The following is a 12,722-nucleotide window of genomic DNA, read 5'->3' as shown; positions in this document are numbered from 1 at the left end:
TCTTTTTTGTTTTAAAAGAAACTTGTGTAATTATTTTATTGTTGCTTACGGTGAAGAGGCAATTTTCATTAAACGTGAACTAAAAACGAATCTATTTCATAAAGGAGCATTTGTTATATTCTTTATCCATTTTATTTGATATGTCAGTACTTTGAAGTAGAGTTTATGCAGTTAATTAATACGAAAGTAATAGTTAAAATTAGTTTGATAGAACAAGTATTATATCAAAGCATTAAAGTTGAATAGTTAGTCGAAATTGAATCATTGACAATTATAAGTTGTATAAGAGATGAATGATATCAAATATATTCAAACTTCATAAAATAAAAAGTGTTAAAGAGTATATGAAATGTATGGAGCAACAACTTCCACAAGGATTATTCATATAATAATATAAGTTGAGGGGTTTTGATAATGCTTTTGGCCTGTGTGTGTGTGTTTGTTTCGTTGACTGTATTTCTGGTGATAAGTTGTTCTTACTTTCATATTGTGACCGACTTTTCACTTTACAACATATTTTATTCCACTTTTCTCTCGTAATAAAGCTTGCAATAATGCAAATTGAATAATAGAGTAAATCATCAGTTATAGTTAATTGACCACATACATTGAATTTGTAATCAAACTCCCTCCTTAACTTTGAACAATAGACAATCTACCCCATTTATCCTATGCAATGACCATTTCACCCTTGCTTTTTTTCAATACTCCATTTATGTAATACATTTTTATATTATATATAATATTTATTTTTAATCTAGGTATTAATATATTCTTATTTAAATTCATTAACATTATAAGTAGAATAATACTTTTATGAATTTTGGAACAAAACCTAATGCTATTTTTTATGATTATTACTTCAATATTATATGCAGTAAGTATGTATATATGTATGTAACATGTGTATATATTTAAGTTTCACTTCTCTCTTATTATCTATTATTTATATAAATAAACAAGTTTTGGTTGTCACTAATGGAATATTTCTTAATTATAATAAAATTCATTTATAGAATAAATAAATCATCTTTGAAAATTGCCGCTATTTTTTAATTGTTCTTGCATTACCTGCATAGAAATATATTTATAAAGTTATTATGACCTGTTATTTTTCACTTGTATAAATAAATATTAATTTTTTGATTATTTTTAATAAAATTATTTTTTTGTTTATTCTGCTAATTTATTTTATTATAGAACATCATTAACTTATATATTCAATTAGTGTTTCTCATTTTTTTTTGTTTGCCTAGAAGATAATATATTTTTTTATAAGAAATTTGTTACATAAATTAAAAAAATGAAAAATATTATGATTTTAAAGAAGTAAAAAAATAAGACAAAAGTTGATAATGTAAGGGTAAAATTGGCATTTAAAAACTCAATTAGGATAAAGGGGGGAGAATGTCTATTGTTCAAAGCTGAGGGGGGAATTTAATTTTTAAAGCATAGTTGGGGGTGTCAGTGATTTTCACTCCATTTAATTAGGGGCAGTTTAGTCAAGTTACCTTTTTTTTTTCTAGGAGTTAGTATTTTCTTAAGGGGTGTGCAAATGATTAAGTGAACACTTTTTTTTATGGAGGGAGTATTAGAATAAGAAAAAAAATTGTATAATTCTTGTCATCTGGAAACCTTTCAAAATGTAGTTTTTCCTATTTCAAAATGGCGAGAACATGGATATTTCATCATTACATTACGCGGGTTCGAGTCCTGGGTATGAAAAAATTTTTAGTAGAGAGCGCTGCCCCCCAAATGGGGCCCTACGCGGCACAAATCCTAATATAGTCGGGCTCCAATGCGGGTACGGGACACCAGATGGAAAACCAAAACAAAATCATTACATTATATGTCGAAATGTTTTATGTTGACTTAACGTAAATTTAATTATTGTAGTTTTATAAAATGAATTAACTAATATAATTGGTGAATATGACCTAACATTTTGAAACAAATAATCATATAAAAACCATCCCTTTGACCTATTTTAAAAAATTAACTTTTTTTTTTTTCCTTGTTGACAAATATCAAGAATTATTTGGCTAATAAAAGAATAATGCAGTGGGAAGAGAATCTTTATTTTGGTCCAAACAGGAATCCAGAAAATTCAGCCCTTATAATAACCAAAGGTCGTTAAAAGGATCTGTCAAAGAATCAAAATAGAATATGATTTATAGCCTGTTTGGCCAAATATCTAAAATCAGCTTATTTTAAAAAGTATTTTTTTTAAAAGTACTTTTCAAAAAAATAGTTTTGGCTAAAAACAGTTTGTGTTTGACCAATTAATTTAAAAAGCACTTTTGAACAGCAATTAATGTTTGACCAAGCTTTTAAAAAGTGCTTCTATGTGTATTTTTTTCAAAAGTACTTTTTAAAAAAGTGTTTTTGGGCAAAAACTATTTTTTTAGCTTCTAAAAAACTGTTTCTCTACTCTCCAAAGCACTTATTTTCTCCCAAAAGCTTGGTCAAACACCTCACTCTTTTTCAAATAAATACTTATTAAAAAAATAAATACTTTTGGGGGAAAAATAAGTTTGGCCAAACAGGCTATTAATAACCCCACTAACCACATGCCAAGTCCTAACTGCCTAACTGAATTGAACTAGAATATCCTTTCTTCCCTTAATTTCAGTTTAATATATACCACAATATAATTGAAATAAATATAACCTGAGTATACTTCATTGTTATTATAGTGTTATTATTTATTCAGATGTGACGTAAAATACAAACGTGGAAGGTCGCTGTTCAGGTGTGTCAAGTGGCATACTACTGGTACAGTAAATTGTAAAATAAACAACGTAAATGAATAATTAGGTAAAAGAAGCTTATTAATTTTTTTGTGAAAGGAAAAGAAAACGTTTTCTTTATGTTAAGGGCTCTCATGGAATTGCCAGTCACTATCATTTCTGCCTGCCTTTTGGCCAACCCCCAAAAGACAATATTATAACATTTTCTTTTGTTTTCAATAGGGTGTTTGGTATTCATATTCCAGCCTGATTAAATTTAAATTTGCATCAAAAAGTTCCATATTAGGGATAAACACCCTTCAACAAAGGAGGTTTCATACCCAAGGCCTGATCATGAAATCATTATATAAAGATGAAAGAGTATTTCTCACTCCACCATAATCTTTATCGGTATATTGCATCATGTTAGTATTATTTGTGCTATAAAACTTTTTAAACATTTAATAACTAAAGATTTAACGAACTTATTCATCAGAGTATTTGTTTAATTACCCTTTATTTCCAAATATATTACTTTATTAGTACGTCACTAATTTGAACATTAAAATGGATTTTTCAAAAAAAAAAAAAAAAAAAAAAAAGAACAGAATAATACTTAGATGACTTCTTATTTTGTAAGATATTAAGCTAGCGTTTGGCCATTTTTAAAATAAACTTGATTTGGGTGAAGTTTTTCAAGTATTGAAAATGTGTTTGGACATAACTATTCAAAATATATTTCACTTTTTGTTTTGAAAAACATGAAACATTACTTGTATTCATAAGTTCTAAAAACTATCAAGAATACCCAACCATACAAAACATATATACTTGTTAATCTCATAACAACAATTGCTAATAACACACTTACAAGCTACTACAATTTAAATACAAAGATCCATCCGTGCAAGAAAAAAAACAACGGTAGTAACTATCTATTATTTAATATAATTTTCTCACATTGTACGAATAATCTTCACTTTATAGACGAGACTGCTTTAATTGTGGAAACATGATAGAAACGACTTTAATGGAGGGACATAGTAGATAGAGTTAGTTGGGTCATAAATAGATAGGTTTTGTTTGTAAAATACAAAAGTTTGGGGTAATTTTTAAAAGTTTTGAAAAGGCCAAACCATAGATCTTGGCCCAGCAGTGGCGGATCTAGGATTTTTATTCAGGGGTTCGAAAAAACCAACAAAAGCTAAATATAAAAGATAATGTTGTCAATGGGAATTGAATCTAGGACATTAGAAACAATTTTGAATACCCTGGACCGCTTGAGCTAATCTTTTGCATTTGTTTAGGGTGTTCAAAAGTTGATATATGTACATAAACACATAAAATTTACCCTATATATACACTGTAATTTTTTGCCGAGAGTATTTGGGTGAACACCCTCAGCCGCCTTTAAATCCATCCCTGTGGCCCAAAAATAAGTTTGAGCCAGAATTTGGGAATTTAAAGATTTATTTTTAAAATTTGTTAAAGTTTTATGGCTAAACAAAGATTTGAAAGTAAATCTTCAAAATATGCTCCCAAATATATAGGCAAACTGGAGCTAAATATTTCAAAACAAATTCAATTGGTTAAAACGATTTTTAATATTTAAAGGGAGTTGGCAGTTGTTTACTTTGACATGTATTGTTTTCACATGGTGTCACAAACATAGTCAATCAAGAGTATTTTTTTCAACAAAAGCTAGTTTGAATTTCTCCTCTTTCTTACAAGTAGGTAAAGCAATAGCAACAAGCGATGTGATTGAATGGATGAGATTCTTTCATCCTTGATTATAGATTTTGAGTTTGAATTTTGAGAATGGAGAATTTTTTTATAGGTAGAGCTTTCCCTTCTAAATGGTGCATGTGCGCGGCGCGAATCCGAATTTGCTTGTTTTACACACATCCCTTTTACAGGCCATCATTTAGATTTTGTTCTCTATTTTTAAAAGTTATGCAAATATAATCTTTAGGACTAACAAAACATTTTGACTCTCGTATCTACAAAATTTTAGACTTCGGTTTAACGTTTTATCAAAAGATTTCAATTTGTTAAAAAAGAATTTTTAGATCGTGATCTAAAAAGTTCACAACTTACAAAACAAATAAAAAGAGGGTCATTTACTAAATACTTATTAAAAAGACAACTGTCGAAACACGAATTTAGTCGGGCTATTGGAATCAGAATACCAGATAGTTATACCACGCAAAAAAAAAAAAAAAAAAAAAAAATAGAGGTAGGTCAATAGCAATAGAATATTCTAGGAATAAAAACCATTTAAAAAAAAAATAAGAAGAAGAATCCAACTCAAATGCAATGACTTTTCAAAACCCTTTGAGGGTGTCTTGAAACTGTCTATAAATAAGTGAATAACCATTGTAATTTAACACAACCAAAAACCCCTCAAGAAAACACAAACAATTTTTTAGCACTTTGATGGCTGGCCTTCAATACAAATTTTTCCCAACTGATTTCTTTTTCCCAGTTCAAAAAACAGTCAGTGGAGACAACATATCTAAGCAAAATCTTTTAATCAAGACAAGAAATAGTGATGAATCTTTAATAGATGATTCAAAATCACAGGGCAAGATTGTCATTAGCAGCAACAAGAGTCTCAAAGCTATTTCTTCTTCTTCACTTGCTTTGGCTCCTATACCAAAAGAGAAGAAAGATCAAGATTTGAAGATCTGATTATTCTTAATCATCCAGTAATTAATTGTATGATTAAAGGAAAAAAAAAAAACAATCTTGCTTTGTTTGTTTTCTGTTCTACTATTTTGTTTTTGTTTCTTTGAGTATTATATATATTTAGGAGGCTTTTGGCAAAGTTGTTAGATTTTGTTTGATGTATCATACAAGTTTGCAATCGAATAATAAAGAAACAGTCATTTCTAATCACTATCTATTTCATGGCTTGCCAACTTTTCTTTTTTCGAGTAAAATTGTTGGACTATTACATTTTTGACGATGAAAATGGAGATCCCAATAAGGTTCTGATTAGTGATTATGGAGTACTACTTGATTTGGATATTAAGTTAGATCCTTTGTCCTGTTTATTTTCATTTTGACCTTCATTCCTCTATTGATCTATTCATGCCTTGTCGTTAATAAATCGTCTTGTATGTTATTGTTGCCATCATAGGTGTACTCCACGTTCTCAATTTTTTCGAGCTAGCAGGGTTCAAATATTTTCGTGATTTAAAATTACCCTCATGAGCTAGAAAAAGGGGCAAAAACACTTTTTGCCCTGATGAACTCATAATATTAGACTAGAAGTAAACAGAATTGCTCAATTTCCGGTATTGCAAACAGTGGCGGTCCTATGTGGTTCCAAGTGGGTTCATATGAATTAACTTCGTTGAAAAATAACACTGTATATACATGTATATTTAATTCGTTTTTAAAAAATATATGTGTATATACATTGTTCTTTATATATTTCTTATACATTGAATCCACTTAGATAAAATTTTTAGGTTCGCCACTAATTGTGACTTTTATTTACTTTAAAAGTTTTCGAATTTTACATGCTTTTGGTCAAATTATGATGGCTTTCTGATGAAAGATCAAAGAACAAACCATAATAATAAATAAATAAAAACGAGGAAAATCTATATATAATATAAAGCTAGGCATAGAAAAGGTGATGTGGCACCTCTCTATGGTCTCCATTCCTATTTATCTTTTTTTGCCTTTTTTCTCCATTTTTATACATAATAATATATACTGCCAAAGCCCACGTAGCAGCCTAAATGGCTTAACAAAAGCCTCAACATAAATGCTGAGTTAAAACCCACGTAGCATTATCTTTAAGACAAACCTTAAAATTCCTGAAATTCTCTATTAAATGAAAAATTAAGAACAACCCATCTGAATTCTATTAGAAAGCTAAAAAGTCATCAGCCAACTTACTCATGGTTGTTCTGAAAATTAGTTCTCTTCCAATTCAGTGTATAGTAATGGACGTGGATGATTATGGTGTCCATTCAATATGGTATTCATTAGATTGAATTCAATTTTGTAATAAATGTGATATTTACTTCAAATGCAAATGACTCACAATTTTATTGCATAAGAAAATGAAAAGCCATCAACTATAATATATATCCTTTTAGTGTATGTGAAGATTGACTTACTCTGGAAAATCCTCTACAAAAAATATGAACTTGCCCCAAATATCTATTTAGATCCTGATGACTGTCATAAATCACAATGGTGATGTTGGCGGCAACACAAAACTGAAAGAGTGTCAACTCATATGCATTTTACCTCAATTCAACCAAATCGTCGGCTTTTCGATATGACCCATCAAGAGAAACCATTATTAAAGATCTGGATTGCCACCACCAATCGGCCATGTCGCCAAAGGAACAATAATCATTTTTCAGTAAGTAAAATCTTATCATTATATACAGTAACAAATAGATCATTAGAAAGAGATTTACATACAACTATCCTCTTATGTATAAAGCGTATGGTGTTGTGACAAAGAAGGAACGGAGGGAAAAAAGAAAACAGAGAAATGAATAGAGGGCACTGCTCAAAATATATATATTAGAATCGGGCGATGTATAACTTTCATTGTTGTAAGCCATATGTTATAGAAAATGTAACTAAGTTCTCATCCCTCCATATATGTTTAAATGAATATGGTAGATAGAACATTACCAATGGAGTGTTTAACAGCATGTATTTAGTTAGTGAGTACGAGTTATTGCAAAAAAGCACATTATTGGGGAAAAGGGGGAGGAGGAAAGACATAAAAATAGAAGAAAAAAAAAACGATGAAAAAGTAAAAAGCGGAAGGAGTATAACGGGAGGAAGAAAGTGTGATGCAAATTCATGCAATTCAAATCCTTTACTTATGGAATTAAGGATTCTGTTTAATATTTTAACTTACTCATTTTTATATTATTAAATTTTATTCTTTCTAAATGATAATAAGATATTACTTCTTTGATTTTTTTTTTTTAAAAGGTAGATACTTATATACTTACAGAAAATTAGATGACAATATATTTATTTTTAATTATGACTTTTATTTTAAATAAATCAAATGCACAAAATTTAGACTGATCTCTTTTACTTTTAAGAATATACATATTTTAGTCGAATATGGTAAATCTAATCATTATTCTCATTTCAAATTAAGAGCACTCAATAACATCATAACAATCCGGTAAATATATATAAAGCTGATGGCTAATCCATCTACATATATATATCAAAGTTCTACTTATAAATATAGTGTTGCTTTGCTTGAAGATGAGTCCAAGAAGTTTGGGTCGATCAAGAAAAGAGGCATTCAAGTCTGAAGAGTAATAGATCACAAGGATTTTATTTTGATACACGTGAAAAATATTTCTTGTGCTTGGAGAAGTTATCTTCTTAATATTGCCTGCTAATTCTTTTTTAAACTTTTTTAATTTTATATTGTATCGTGTGGCATAATAACTTAGGAGTATATGATTTGTCTTATGGCGCTTCACAATTGGAAATGATTGTTTATTATATTGCTTTGAGATCGAGTGTTTTTGCGAAATGAATTTACTTTGTAAATGGTATTTTTTTAATAAATAAATAAAGAAAAGAGTGGCACAGTAATAGAAAGTGTATGTGTGTGTCATGGTATTAGGAAAGGCATTTATCTTTTTCTCATCTTTTATTTTATTCCCCTATTTTTTTTTAATCTTATTTTAAAGAGCCTAAAAGTTATCTAAAGGAATTATCTGTTAAATAAGAGGTGTAGTACTAACAAAACTATTAGTATAAACTCCCTAAAATTAGTTGTGTTGAATTCTTTTACACAGAGATTCTCTGAGAGGTAAAAAGAGAGAAATAATTCAAATTTTAAGAGGTGAAGGATACATATAAACAAGTTACGTGTGAGTTTAGAAAGTTCTAAGCAACTATTCGTCAAGTTCTTTATTTTATTTTTGTTTCTTTCTCCTCTTCTTTTTGTAGGATCAATTAATATTTTATATATAACATGAGATCTTTTATCTCTTTTATGTTGAACTGTTTTATTGAAAAACTATTTAAACAATTGATATGTTTTATGACCGCGCGAAGCGCGGACTAGTGTAATAATAAAAAACAGAATTAGAGGCAAAGCGCAGCTAGCTACGCACATGCCGCATAATCAGGTAATTAATTAAATGGTAAATACTTACTCCTTGAATTGGAGTAAGTCAAAGACTACGTCAGTATTGAGTATTGACCAAGAAAACGATCAATATGTGGATCCAAGTTTTGTTTTAATATGCTGTTGCCTTTATAATAAGAAAAATATTATAATGATTTAGAATATCACTCATTTTTATTTGTCTAAAGTTAAGAGAATTATGTGAACTTAGACATATGGTAGGAAGTTCTGCTTATATAATATGTTGTTAATTGACTTTAAGGTTTACAACTTAATTGGGACTTCTAAGGAGCGGCTTTGAAAGGAAAAAGAATTAGTGGCTTTAATTGCTTTCCACTTGCTCTTTGTTGTCCTTTGAAGACTTCAACAACCAATTGTACTTGAAAGTAACTTCCTTTTTGTCTTCCTTTTCTCCATTATGCACCTTAGGTGTAGTGTACTTTAATATTTTGGGTATTCACGTTTAGCATATGCTTATCGAGATCTTTAGGAATGATTTCGTACTTGATTCGGAGGATCTTTAAGATGCTTTCTGTATTAGACGAAAGTTATTATTTATCTGTAAAATTGAGCAATATATGAGCACGAAGCGGAGATAGAAGCCGACTTACGATTTTAAATCTTGTATTTGTACTAAAAAATTCGTTAAATATGCACAAAAACTAAATTTAGAATCCAGTTACAAACGCCTGATGTCGCCTCCTAGAATTTAGAACCTATAAAGTTTAAATATTGGCTCCGCCTCCATATGAGCAAACATTAGACACAAATCTAACATTGTCCGGAAGGATAATTTCTCAATGGTTATATTTGCTCAACTTTTAAAAGTAGGAACAAATTATAAATAATGCCTAAAAAGGAACATTTGCGTAAATTAGACATGATATTGGACAGTCCAAATGAAAATTGATCTTATTGAGCAATCTCAATGAACGTCCAAAACTAAATTAGTACATTTAATCATGTTGGGCCAACACATAATTTTTTAACTAATCAAGGAATGCATACAACCAATTAGGAACTTAATTGGGAGGGAAAAAAAGGTTAAGGCATTAAGGGCATTTAGGGCCTCCTCTCTTAGTCTTCCATTCATTGTAGCAAGGGCAAAATTGTTTGTTTCCATAGGTCCCTGGAGGAACACAAAGGCATTTTGTGCAACATTTTTCACAGAAAAACATACACGGCTTCTTGAATGCTGTCTTTGAGCATCTGTATGTGCACCTAGGTGCACACTCTGCAAATATATAAAGAGAGACGATATGACAAAAAGTCAAGATATTGCCTCAATCGTCTCTTAGTTCATAAAAATTAGAGTGCAAGATAATAACTATAATTTGAGTATGGAGTGTTGAATGTGGAAAACAACGAACTATTTTATGTTTAAAAAAAATTAAGTCCAATCAACTTTATATTTCAATTTCGAGCAAAAATTTCATTTTCTAATTATGTACTACTCAAACATGAAAAAACATTAAGAAACAAACATTGGGTAAAATGATACTGCAGTCTATGATATATGATCAAAGTTGAGTGATGACAAAACTTAGTTTGATGACTTTGCTGCAACCAGACAACAACTTCGATGGCCTTTTGTGCAATTAACCCCTATAGAATATAATTTTAACCTTATAAAATAAGAGTTTAAGTTCTATACACTGATCGATAGTGTAAAATCGTTTATTTGATAATATCCGGTAAATCTCTTGATAAACATTAGTTGATAATACTGTAAAAATTAATGGTAATTGACCTGCTACCACAAGTTAAATTCACTAATTATATTATGAATAGAATTTTATATTATTAACATATATAATTAACTTAACTAATCTATTAAACAAATAACAAAATTCTCATACCTTGAGGATGGAGGCTACCAGGAGTGCTACCATACTAGAAAAAAACAATTAAAAAGACACAAGGATTAGCATCTTAAGAAGAAAAAATAGCAGAATTCAAATTGCTATTGATGCCTCGTTGTAACATCTCAGTATCTCACCATAGGGGAAGTATTGGGAGGTTGAGCCTGAGGTGCTGGAGGTTCTGTTATGCTTGCCTGTAAAACAATGCAAGGCATGTCAATGTTACCAACATTAGGCAGCGTAATCAGAATTTTTATTTAGGATATTCAAAATATAATAAGATAAACACACCAAGAAGCAAAGATAATTCAATGTTTACTAGGTACATACACATTAAAAATAATTTTAACCTTAAATATATAACATAATTTCCCTTTAAGCAACAATAAAGTTGTCTCTATGCGAAGTACAATTAGTCATGGGGTTGAGCATGGAATCAACCACTAATCTTTGTGTCAGGATCTACTGCCTACATCACACTTTTTTTGGGTGCGACCCTGATTCTGTGTGAACACGTGATTCTTCGTGACCGAGTTGCCCTTTATATACAATGAAATGAACTCCCTATGCCCCCTAGCTCTGCCCGTGCCAACAACAACTACTTGTCTACTACTATGCCTCAATATTAAGTAAGTTAAAAGCTGGCTATATGACGTTACATTTAAACTCATCTTATTTGTCACCAAGAACCAAAAGGAAGGGAAAAAAACAAAAAGAAAAAGAGGAATAGGAACTTACATGGGTTGAAACAAGAAGAATTATCATTAGTATGAGATGGAGTAGTATTACAAAGCTGGGCTTCATTTCCAGTTTTTTCTCTGTTGATACAAAATAATTGACCAAAATGGGAAGTGGGAGGTGATTGCAAGGAGATTGTCAGCTAAAGAATTTATAGGCAGTTATTGGTTTGTCTATATTTATGACGTTTGAGAATTTTATTGGTATATCACACTGTTCTCTGCATGGGTAAACAGTACAATTTTTTTTTCTTTGATAGCAACATTGTTCTATATAAAATGACCTTTACATCCTCACCATTTAATATTTAGAGTTTTTTTCCTTCGTTTTTTTGTTGTTTTATTGCTCTTTTTGGAAGACCAAGAGCTAAATTCACGGGAATGGTGCTATATATTTGTAACGACCCAAGCCCATGATACGTGTTCGTATTGGCCCGACAGGCTTCATAGATTTGGCCCTCGAGCTACGACGACATAATCGAACCCCAAAAAATATTATACCGTATTATACGTTATGAACTTATTTCTTGAAAAGCTTGCCATACTGGAAACTAGTCAGTCCAATCTCTTTGACCCACTCTCATCCGCTTACCCTTCGTCACGGGCGTCAAAAATTTATGGCACGATTGTTCTCTACTTAATTGTTCTACTCTAATCTAAAGAAGGAAGAATAAGTCTAAGAAATCAAATAAGAGTAGTAGAAATTAAAGGGCTTAGAGGTCAATTAACATCAGAAAACAGCCAAAGCATCCATTTGAAAAAATACAGAATGAATGTGAAAGGACAAACCTTTACATGTGCACCCTCACATGTTGCTAATAAATATTTATTGGTGCCCAATTGTAATAAAGGCCAATAGACACAAATTAAATAGCATTCTGGAGAAAAAAGAAAAAGTTTGCAAAAAAGGGACAGATGAGAATCAATTATCATCTCCACCAAATATATGTACCACAATTGAATAGATTTTGCAGCCTATCTATAATAATCTATCCAAATCTCGTGAACCACGTATAGAAACTTGGCACTTTGATACGTTTTTGTTCTTTTGCTATCTTCTTCTCTTTGTTTTTGCTTTGTAGTTTGGGAAGAATTAGGTCTAGTGGGTTAGAAAATGAACTTGAATACTAATCACTCAACCAAAAAGTTTTAACTTATGAGGCAAAGGTTGTCCAATACTGTATAAAGAAACAATAATTATTCCGTTAGCAATATGAGATACTTAATATCCTTGCACACTTATTAAGAT

At 30.2% G+C, this 12,722-nt stretch overlaps 1 protein-coding gene across 1 annotated transcript; it reads right to left on the bottom strand.

Moving 5' to 3' along the window:
• Positions 1 to 9,726: 9,726 nt before the first annotated feature.
• LOC132607426 (protein GAST1-like) lies at positions 9,727 to 11,632 on the bottom strand. Its single transcript, XM_060321386.1, has 4 exons — positions 11,475 to 11,632; positions 10,874 to 10,930; positions 10,734 to 10,767; positions 9,727 to 10,108 (listed from the first exon to the last, which is right to left on the bottom strand). The coding sequence occupies exons 1-4, from the start codon at positions 11,538 to 11,540 to the stop codon at positions 9,927 to 9,929; spliced, it is 339 nt and encodes a 112-aa protein (XP_060177369.1). The 5' UTR covers positions 11,541 to 11,632; the 3' UTR covers positions 9,727 to 9,926.
• Between the last annotated feature and the right edge of the window lie 1,090 nt (positions 11,633 to 12,722).

The sequence above is a fragment of the Lycium barbarum genome, chromosome 8 (genome assembly GCF_019175385.1).
Source record: "Lycium barbarum isolate Lr01 chromosome 8, ASM1917538v2, whole genome shotgun sequence".
Taxonomy (NCBI): Eukaryota; Viridiplantae; Streptophyta; class Magnoliopsida; order Solanales; family Solanaceae; genus Lycium; species Lycium barbarum.
This window is presented reverse-complemented; position numbering and strand designations above follow the sequence as displayed.